At 47.2% G+C, this 11,340-nt stretch overlaps 1 protein-coding gene across 1 annotated transcript in view; it reads left to right on the top strand.

Annotated features, from left to right (window-relative positions):
* The first annotated feature begins 2,133 nt into the window (after positions 1-2,133).
* Positions 2,134-11,340, top strand: part of asic4a (acid-sensing (proton-gated) ion channel family member 4a) — a 70,807-nt gene continuing 61,600 nt past the window's right edge. Inside the window, exon 1 of the mRNA XM_048239950.1 lies at positions 2,134-3,400. Coding sequence (XP_048095907.1) covers positions 2,825-3,400 — 576 coding nt within the window. The 5' untranslated portion in view covers positions 2,134-2,824. The remainder of the gene's footprint in view (positions 3,401-11,340) is intronic.

Below are 11,340 nucleotides of genomic sequence, written 5' to 3'. Positions count from 1 at the left end.
TGAAATCTTTTTGAAAGCTGCCCGCTGACAAGCTGGTTAATGGCCAGCTTTCTGTTTGTTGTCGTCACCACCTCTGACCCTGAACAATCAGCATCCCCCGGCATACTGACGTGATGAATGCAAAACGCACAGCCGACGAGGAAGAAGGGAAATACTACAGGAAGAAGAGGAAGAACAGGAAGTCAAAAGACAGATTCTGAACAAGTAACAGACAGTATTGTCAGAAGACCCACTGACCTTTTCTTCGGCTGTCCGTCCTAAAGTGGCCTCACACATTAATGATAATGAAGCATTAAAGGAAATGCCATCAAAATGACATGTCGCGAGTGCCCATCGCTAACAGAATGATAATTTTGATTGATACCGCAAGCTCTCATTTTGTATGCCAGATGTGGCCCCAGTGTTTTATGCTTTGTTTAACTGGAGATGGCAAGAGAAAGAGGGAGGGGGGGCATATCATCCTCCCCTCCCCCCTTAACCCTTAAGCACAGGTTGATGAGAAACTGTCATTGAAGCAGCAAGTTCCTATAAACAACCTTCATGTCCCTTGGGAGCGACTGTCTTGACATATTCCATAGGAACTACACTCCGGTATATGGTTCAATTGCACATTTTAAAGGTGACATGCTGCATCATGTATAAGGGAATCCCACCGGCTGGCACTGAATTACACGTATGGATAAGCCTGGTGTGCAGCTTCAGAGGTCCAGCCACAAATGACTAAAAATGTGAGGCTTGTGGTATGTCTTCAAGTGGAGCTTTACACAAGCCTGTCTGTCTTTCTTGATGTCTTGAACAGTTTCCTTAGTCTTCTCTATTATATTACAACTCAGGTTGACATGAAAAAAATGGAATAGCCTTGAAATACATCGACTGTATAAAATGTATCTGTTATAAAAAAAAAAAAAGGTTGCAAGTATTATTCTGAATGTATTACAATGTTCAGACAAGTATAACAAATCAAAAATATAATCGTTACTTAAGATAGTCTGCTTTTTGTGAGCCCTCCGCTTAGTTCTAGGAATCTAGAGAGGGGAATGAATAGAGAGATTTGAACCACCCCATCATCATCACCCAGTAGCTCCTCGTTCCAGATAATCCCATGTTTTCGTGTGTCAGTCGCTTGTCTGTGGAGCGCACCGCGGACGTGTTTTAGAGGTATTTAATTCAGCTTTAAACATGGCTTTTCCTGAAAGGTCCCACCCCTAGGAGATGTGACCCGCATGGCTAATCCTGTTTAAGAATGAGGATGGGGGCGGAGGGGTGGGTGGAGGTGGTGGTGGGGGTGGGGGGTGAAATGTTGCATTAGTGAGCCTGCTTTTCATGCTTCTCATTTACATAATTTTGTTTGGCAATCTGGGGAAAGGGCCATTAACTCGAAAAAAAAGCACGAAGGCACACACTGTCAAAAGAAAAAAGGAGAGAATGACTAGATCGATACTTTATTTCAACATCTCCGGCGTCATCTCTTTCCTCATCATAAGACGGCCACTCATTTAAATTCGTGCAGGAGCTCGGTGATGCTACCATTAATGCCTGATAAGAAAGGGCCGTTGTACTGCCTCCCGTAATCTCTGACAGATGCTTCAGACCAATCAATAGTCTTTCACATTTTTTTCCCCCTCAGTTGTTCCACTGAGAAGATTGATCGTGATGAGTTGACTCGTGTTTGCTTCCACTTCTCACACTCCTCATTATTGTTCCAATTAGGCACTCTCCAGGGACGAGAGGCTGGGGGTGGGCTCGGGGTTGGAGGGTGTGTGTGTGTGTGTGGGGGGGGTATTCAAAAGCACTGACCCACCGGGATCCCTCAGCAAGCTCCGGATGTTCGTCAGAGGCAACCTCTGACACCTACACTTTGCGGTCAAGGGGTAAGAAAGCACCTCAAACAAGTGGATTAGGAGTGCGGGCGGGTGGGCGGGCGAGCGTGCGCTCAGACTGGGGTAAGAGTGCGGCGAGGGAGAGAACGCGAGAGAGAAGTCGAGAGAGGAGGAGGAGGGGTCGGTGGGGGTGTGTGTGAGTTGGTTATGAGTGAGAGAGTGAGCAAGCGAGGTGGGGAGGGGGGAGGGGGAGGGGGAGGGGAGTTTAGGTGCAGCCCTTCACCAGTCAGGAGGAAATAATCACAATGTTGCCTCCTAATGAATTATTAAGTAGCCGTTCCTGCCTCTTTTAGCTCTCCTCCAAAAATGCTGCATATCCATCTGTGGCTCTGAAGCGGACGAACAAGCGCGTGTATGTATGTGTGTGTGTATCAGCACGCGCGCATGCCTGTGTATATGTGTGTGGTTGTGGCCAGGCTGAGCTTTTTTTTGACAGCTGTGTTACTGCTGATAAGCAGGACTCTGCGAGCTGATCAAGTACTGAGACAAGGATCCTGAATCGGAGCGGCACTAGCAGCAGCAGCAGCGCAGGCAGCAGCAGCAGCAGCAGTCACCACGAGTGGCGCTGGGAACAGCGGCAGTAGTAGCAGTGGCAGCGACAGAGACAGCAACTCTCTCCTCCGCTCCTCCACTCTCTCTCACTCTCTCGGTCTCTCCCTCTTCCCCCCTCTCTCTCCATCTCTCTTTCTTTCCGTCCCTTTCTCTATATCTCTCTTTCTTTCTCTCTCTCTCTCTGTATCTTGTCTCTTCAGAGTTTCTCTCTCAGCTGTGTTGTGGTTTTGTTTTTTTTGAAAAAAAAGAAATCTCTTGCTGGAGTTGAGGTTTTGTTTTTTGTGGAGGAGACGCAAGTCAGGAGGTGGTGCGTGGCCAGGGGGGTAGAAAAGTGGAAGCGGAGCTGAGCTCTGTGAATCAAAGGCACCCCAAACGCAGACCTGGCTGCCCACATGCCGATCGAATTTGTTTGCAAAATCAAATTTGCCGAGGAGGATGAGCAGCAAAAAGGCAAGCCGGACGGGGACAAGGAGAGCCTGATCGAGGAGAGCTGCACGCCCCCGGCGAAGGACCTGGCCGGCTTCGCCAACTCCTGCTCGCTCCACGGGATTAACCACATCTTCGTGTCGGGCCGGCTGGGCGTGCGGCAGACGCTGTGGGCACTGGCCTTCCTGGTGTCGCTAGCTCTCTTCCTCTACCAGGCGGCCAAGTGCGCCATCTCCTACCTGGAGCACCCGCACGTGACGGCGCTCAACGAGGAGGCCTCGCCGGAGATGGTCTTCCCCGCCGTGACCATCTGCAACGTCAACCGCTTCCGCTTCTCCGCGCTTACCGACGCCGACATCTACCACCTGGCCAACCTGACGGGGCTGCCGCCCAAGAACAAGGACGGCCATAAGCCCACCGATTTGGAGTACCCGGCGCCGGACATGCAGGACATCTTCAACCGCACCGGCCATCAGCTGGAGGAGATGCTCAAGAGCTGCAACTTCAGTGGACAGAACTGCTCCGCGGACGACTTCAACGTGGTGAGTCCCCAAACTTTCACAAAGTTCATTACTGCCCATTAACGCAGTTACCCCAGTTAAGCAGTTAAAGCAATTTGTTTTTCCCCCTGAAAATTTGTGCCATTGAAATGTCTCAATGCAAAAATATTAGTGGGACAATGCTGTGGCAAAGCAATTTATTGAAATACCCTTTGTTGTAGAGCTGGTGGGAGTTCACTTAAAAAAAAACAAAAAAATAGATATCAGGATGCAAGTCCTTATTAGTTTTCAGTATGGGACAAAACGCTGTCGGCATAAAGAAAGCCCTGGAGTCTGCAGGAGCCCATAAAGGTAATTGAATACTTTTGGAAAGGGGTTTCGGTGGCAGGCAGCTTTGTTTATTTGGCCATGCATGAGTAAACACAATCCAGCACTTTACTCTGCTGCTGTGCCTCTCTTTCTCTCCATTTGTGCTGTTGAGTTGTACCTCTGTGATGATTGTCTTTCTCCATGGCAGATAGTATGAACTGTAGCCTTTTATATTTGTGTGTGTTTGTTTGTGTGTGTGTGTGTGTGTGTGTGTGTGTGTGTGTGTGTGTGCGGGGGATCTTTCTGCTTACTTTTCCAAAGACAAGCCGTGGATTTATACTGCTTTCAATGCCAACGGATGAGTTTGTACATGGCAGCAATAATAGCTTTTTAAGATACTCTCTCATTCTCTCTCTTCGTCTCATCTTCTCCTCTGTCTCCTTCTCTTTTTCTTTCTTTTTCTCTCTTTCTCTGACAGTATTTGCTCTAGAGAGGAGGGAGCTATTTTCTGACCAGTGTTGTATTTCAAACCTGCTGCTGTTTCAGATCAAATATTTACAGGTCGACATACATGATTTTTGCATTAGCTAGATTGACTGGAAGGAATAAAACAATTTCCATAAGTTGCTTAAGACCAGTCTAAAAAGGTGTGTGTGTTTGTTGTGTGGTTGTGTTTGTATTGTGTTGTGTGTGGGTGTGTGTTGTGTGCTGTGAGTGAGTGAGTGTGTGTGAGTGAGTGTGTGTGTGTGTGTGTGTGAGTGTGTGTGTGTGTGTGCGTGTGTGTGTGTGTGTGTGTGTGTGTGTGAGTGAGTGTGTGTGTGTGTGCGTGTGTGTGTGTGTGAGTGAGTGTGTGTGTGTGTGTGTGTGTGTGTGTGTGTGTGTGTGTGTGTGTGTGTGTGTGTTTATTCAGCATACTATTTATGAGAGCCCCGACTGTACATCAGTTTGGAGATGGATGCTTTTCCTCAGCGAGAGCTGGAGCGATGATGAAGCACCTGTGTCAGGTCCTAATAGGATGTGTTGAACACAGGTCCGCTCGCCTTCCCTCTCATCACCCTGATTACACCCCTGAGCCCTTTATGTGCCAGCCAAACAAAAATGGCCGACTTCTTATGCACCCTCTTCAACTTGTACTTCTGTGCTACGCAGAGGGTTCCTTTTCTTCTGCTCCTCAAGTATACTTTTTGATCTTCAAGCGTGTCTGTCACATTGAAAACCACTGAGGCATTCATTCTCCTCTCTCGTCTTTGCCTCTTTTGCCCTCTCTTCTTTTCTTTCTGCTTTTATTTGAGTTGTTGTACGTTTCTTTTTCTTCCTGTGAAGCAGCCAAAAATATCCTGATTTTCAGATAGCCACAGGCCTCAGTATCAAGGCCGAGGGAAAATGACAGAGCACGAGGAATCTTGAGAGGAAATGTAAGTAAAGTTCCTGTCAGTGGATGGAAATACTCTGTGGCACAATGACAACTCATTCTTTGCTCTCGAACATTAACAAAGACTTGACTCTGACATACAAGCGTCATCTGTCCCATGTCAGATATGGAGAGGAATGCAAAGTGATATCTGCACGGATTCAAATCCTTGGAAAGTTCCCCGGGACTCTGTGTGTGTGTGTTTGTGTGTTTCTCTGTGTGTGTGTGTGTGTGTGATATTTTTTTTTCTTCCCTCCTCTGTCGGCCTGGCGATCTGCATCTGTGAGGCTGTCAGTTAGATTTGTTACAGACATCTTGCTGTCTGACACGCATGACGAGCCATTTCCCCTCCATCCCATGGCCTGCTCTGCTCAGGCCTGAGGGACCGGGAGGAAGAGGAGGAGAGGGAGGAGGGGTGAGGAAGAGGAGCGGCAGAGACAGCTCGAGATAGGTGTGGAGCGGGAGCATGGGAGCCAGTTCCCACAAAGACGTTCAAATCCTGCTGCGTGAGTCTCGTAAGCCTCGTCCCCGGAGCACATAATCTGTGGATGTCATCCCACTGTCGTGCAGATTACAGCATACATTTACATCAAAGCTCCCTCAACAGGAAGTCTGCAGTGCGGGGTAGTGGTATAGATGACACAAACATCCTCACATTCCTTTGGGTGTGTGTGTATGGTGTGTGTTTGTGTGTGTGTGTGTGTGTGTGTGTGTGTGTGTGTGTGTGTGCATTTGCATTTGAGCATCATTTTGCATAGCTGTGAATTTCTATCCTGCAGTGTATTGCAGATGTTCTGTTCAGGTAATGACTGTTGGTGTTCAGTGTTCAGACATAAATTGTTTTCATTCTTCGCAGCTTGGATTATTTTATTGCCAAGTTTGTTGATGCTTCTTTTTTATGCTTGCGCTTTGGGTCTTTTAATCTGTTTTACCCATATTCGGAGATATTGGTGTGGATAATAGGTGTTTGATTTATGTACCAGTAGTTATGAAGAATCTTCTGCTTTCATTAATGTCAAGTGTCAAGCTGAGAAGTATTAGAAGCATAAAAGATTTATTTTCTCTGTGTAAACATTAACATGTCACCGTATGCAGTGACATAACATGACATACATACATGCCATGCGTTATGTGTTAGTAGTGGATAAGGATAACGCATGATAATGGCTCATAAATTGAACCCCCCACACAAACACACACACACACACACACACTCACATGTTAGTAAAGCTTCACTCTGATCTTAGACTGCAATCTGATTCAAATGTCATTTACATTAGTTCAGAGAGGAAATTCATGTGGAATGGAAAATGAATCTAACGGCTCAGCCGTCTTCCGTACCCTGTCGTATCTTTTTTTCAAAGGGATCTCCTTCAATGATGCATGTGCTTCGATCCATTGTTATGAGAAATTCATCAGCGCCTAAAATATTGACAGCCCAAGGGTTCACTGGCTCGAAACTGTGTGCTGTATATGTGAACATAGCCCTGCATCAGACAGACCTGTTTACCTCTATTAATATTGCTTAGAAGATTGGCAGCAGTGCTTGCCTACAATCTTGTTTTGCTATTAGGTATAATTAAAAAAAACTCAAATTAATTACCCGTAAAAAGAGGAAATCGTAATAAGCCGTTAAGGCCGTGATCGAATATAAATCCCTATCCATCTAAGTTCGCTCTTAAGCTAATTGTGGGTTTTAACAGCAGTTGACTACCCGTTGTGGGAACAACACCTTCCTCCTTCCCCGCTGTGTGTGTGCGTGTGTGTGTGTGTGTGTGTGTGGAGAGCCCTTTGGCTGTGTAAGCCTGCTTCAGCTGGGCTTGTTTGCTCACTCACTCAGTTCTGTTTGTGGATGCATTATCAGATTCCGCTCGCAGCAAGGACAGATCCCCTCTACATGTATTCACGGTGGGGCCCCCCGCGCACTAGCCCAGGGACTGACACGGAAAGGATCCATAAAGCCTCGGGTTAACACTTGGAGCATTAGGGCTCCTCAGACACCATTTGTCGTGTCAGCACGGGGGCGGCCACTCTGCGGAGCAGGTGCATTTTAATTGGTGGCTTGAATGTTTCAGGATGGCTGGTCCAGGAGAGGTTTGGATGTGTGCCTATTTTTGCCTTTCACTTCAACCTGAGCTTTGAGCATTTAGCAATTCTCTCTTTCTCTCTCTCTCCTCTCTATATATATATATATATATATATATATATATATATATATATATATATATATATATATATATATATATATATATATATATATATATATATACACGCACTCGCTTTGGACAAAGAGTCTGCAAAGTCCCATAACCATAACACACACACACAGACACACACACTTTTATATGTATATATGTATAGACACACACACTCAAAAGGAGAGAGATAGCCTCAGCTTGTCCTTCACCATGAGATAACTATATTGAACATGATGTGTGACTGCAGTGACTTTCTGTAGTTTGTGCCGCTGGTCAGCTTGCGATGGTTGGAGTTGGCCAGATCTCCAGCGCCATCCCTTCTGTGCCTGTCCTCCCTCCCTTCCTCCCACTGCCTCTCCCTGGTGCGTGTGTGATGATGTGTGAAAAGTTTGGCAGTAACAGGTGCTCTGTGTTGTATTCATGTTCGGCTGGCAGTGCGCCTCTCGTGGGGTAGTGTGTCTCTCTCCCTCTGCAACGGAGCCCGGCGTGAGTGTGTGTGTATGTGTGTGTGTGAGTGACATCAGGTCCCCCTGTGGGTTTGGCGTCTGGCTCCCTCCCCCCGCCCCGCCCCTCCTCCGCCTCCTCTCCCTCCTGACAGAGACGGAGAAGTGGGGACCGTGAAAGTGACCGCCTTTCTGGAGCCTCGTCCCAAACAGCCTGTCAATTAGCTGCACAGTTCCGCCACTGTGGGTCTCAACAGCTTATTGAACTGCTGAACTGCCTACGCATTAACATTCCCGTCTCATAGCCGCGGCTATGACTGCCGGGGCCCAGTTGATCTTTTTTTCATGATACGCACACGTACACACACACGTGCGCACACACACACTTCATGTGTGAGGAATACAATTTCACCTGTTTATCCATGACCAGTTTTGTGTGGTGAAGCAGCATAGATGGAGACGCTGAGGGCTAGGGATCTTTTATGTGTCCTCCCAGTGATACAGATTTAGATCACGAGCAATTTGATTTCCCTCTTTAGCCCTGAGAGATGCCATTTCCATACATTACACAACCTTTGTGCCAGCAGCCCCCACACCTGGGACCGCATATATATCGCATCCGTACATTATGGAGCCGGAACGCTCCATACATGCAGATTCCATGATTTACTCACAATCTGGTTTATCCGTGTGGGATTGGGATTGGAAAGGAATCTGTAGGCAAAGAAATGGTTTTAGGAAAAGAGGGAGAAAAAAAGAACCAGTGGTCCTCATGGGGTGATGATGTGGAGTGGCTACCTCGCCTCTAACCTCAGAGACTGTTTTCTTATACAGACATTTGTCTCCCTGTGACAAGCTGCCTGGCAAAACATGGTTACACGAAGGGGTGTGTGTGTGTGTGTGTGTGTGTGTGCACCCGTGCATGCTTGTACTTACGTGTGTGTGAAGAGTCATGCATGTTTCAGAAGAGTCGAGTGCTAACAAGATTGATAACATGGCCCAACTTTCTTAGTTTGTCCTCCGAGGATCGATACACTCCTCAGTCCAATTGCTTCCCAGGCCTTAAGCCTTGTGTGACTAATTACCTTGTGCCTGGGCTTGGGCTGGAAAGCTGGTCATCTTAGTCAATGCTGAGAGAACTGGGCTAGAGGCGACTAAACATTGGGGTACGGGTGGCATCCTTATGGAAGGGGTTTTTCCACTGTGAGTAGGAGGAACGTTATTGGTGATCAAGTGACGTAGGAAAGTTTGTGTGGCTAACTGAAGTTGTTTGGTGTGCTTGCTGTAGTTGTTTATTCTTGGTTTTCATATCTATCTATACCCATGCAGAGCTGTAAACACTTCATTAGACTATGGGAGACCCAAAGCAGCATACGTACATGACATATTTAAAACATTATGTGGCTTACATTGGTTGTATGAAATTGACTGATATAAAATACAGCTTGTGGAAGCGTACTTATTTTCTCAAATGTTAGAATGTAATTTTTCTTTTTTGCCTAGCCCCTGTGTTCTTCATTTTCTGTTATTTGTTTCGTCTGATGTGATGCCTTAAGGGACACACTCAAACTCCTTATGGCCACAGAGAGGGTCATAATGAATCACACCTGCTTTTAGTCCACAGTCAATAATAGCTTTTTGAGGTTCTCTCGTTTTTTAAAAAAGCGGAAAAAAGACGAGAGGCATAGCTAGTTCATTTACCTTTGAGACCTGGCATATGTTTTCCTTTTAAATGGATCTGAGTTTAAAACAAAATGCACGTCTTTGTTTTGTCGTCGGCATGGAAATGTCATGTTGACCGGGGCTAGCACTCGGAGGACGACTATAAGGACTTTTAAATGTCACAGTGCATATCCTGCTCCCCCGTGTGCTATCGGAGCATGAAACGCCGGCTCTATCTGCTCGTCTGGACGATGGGCTCGTGTTCAGAATTATGGCTATGGCACGGCCCTCATGGCTCTGCCTCCTGCTGGTACTGCTGGGGAGTTGATCCCAGTCGTCAGGGTGAAGATGGAGCACGACTCCTCTCCTGGACCCTGTGCCCCGCGGCTAGCTCCCCTCTCAATCTCGAAACGGAGACGAAACGCAAAGAGGATCTACTCCACCGCTGACCTGAAAACCTAAACCTACCGAGTAATTCCTTGGGATGCCGAGTCAAGTTCACCATAATACATTGAGCACTGAGCGCACCCGCTCATCAGATCTTCTGCCAAAAGACCTTTACACAATTCAAATCATTGGCAATGACGCATCAACAAAGCGTAATGAAGTCTGTTGTTATGGATGTCAATACATGTCAAACACTCAACAATTCCTAACATTGATCCAAAACAAGCCTGGCGCCACCAGCCTCTGCTGGCCTCCCTTTGTGATGCAGGGCTCCAGAGTGCGACCAATTTGGTCGCATATGCGACCTAATTTTTTCAAAAGCGACTAAAAAATCGAGGTCGACCAGCTATTCAGAGAGAGGAAAAAGTGTCCGCATTGAAACTCTACCTTTGGTTCAATAACAAACACATATTTGGCCAATATCGTGGTTTAAACAAATCACAGATAGTGAAGGGCAGGACCTCCCTCTGATTGGCCGCGGGCCCAGTGCCTTGTGTAAATTTGAAAATGCGGTGTGCTGCAGAGAGAGAGGTCAGAGACCCGTCAGATAAACAGAGTGGATGCAGTTGCATTACAGTGTGGTCACATCGGCCGAGATAAATGTCCTCTTTCCCCACTGCCTTTCGGCGGCTGGCAGCAGCAAACCGATCAGACGAGCCCGAGATAATGATCAAGTTTATCGTTGCCTACGATAGGCTGAAACTTCCCTTCACCAAGTTAAGTCCGAAATAATTATTTACCAGAAAAATAGTTTGAACGTAAACCCGACGTACAGGAATGCCACTTGCGCCACATTTATAGGAGTCATTGCAGATGAAAAGATGTCTTAAAATTGTGAACAATGCATACAAGGCCTTCCCGAATGACAGATGTCACGGACTGAGCCGTGACGTGCTCACGCAGCGTGCAGCCAGCCAAACGCCGGCGCTAACATTCAAGCTGTCCTGCCGCTGTTCTCCGTGTAATATCACTGTCATTACCGTTTGCTCTGTTGTATTCCTGGTTCTCTATTCACAATGTCATTTTCCACCGTTCACCATAAATGCCAGCTAGCATGCGTGAAGGAGTCATCCAGGCAAGCCCATCAGTTCCAAGTCCTCACCCATCAGGGTGACTCAGCTACAGACGCCACAAGAGCTTTACGTCCGGCTGAAGGATCTCTTCTGCAAGTGGGTCAAGTACGACCGGAACAGCAAGGAGGACCTCATGGAGACTATGGTGCTGGAACAGTATCTCAGAGTCCTCTATCCAGAGGTGAAGACCTGGGTCAAAGAGCACAACCCAGCAACTGCAGCCGAGGCAGCCAGACTGGTGGAGAACTTTGTGGCAGCACATAGAGGCCCCAGGAGCTACCGCTATGCTGGGATGCTGGACAGACAAGCCCGGGGTAAGCCTGTTGGTGTTGGTAGAGGAGTTGGTTTTGATGCTACCCCTAGCCACAATAGAAACGCACTGCCCCTTCCCCCAGATAGTGGCAAGCCCCAAGGCATATCATGTTTTAATTGTGGTAGG

This window comes from Alosa alosa, chromosome 3, assembly GCF_017589495.1.
Source record: "Alosa alosa isolate M-15738 ecotype Scorff River chromosome 3, AALO_Geno_1.1, whole genome shotgun sequence".
Classification (NCBI taxonomy): Eukaryota; Metazoa; Chordata; class Actinopteri; order Clupeiformes; family Clupeidae; genus Alosa; species Alosa alosa.
The sequence above is the reverse complement of the archived record's forward strand: the minus strand, read 5'-3'. Positions and strand labels throughout refer to the sequence as shown.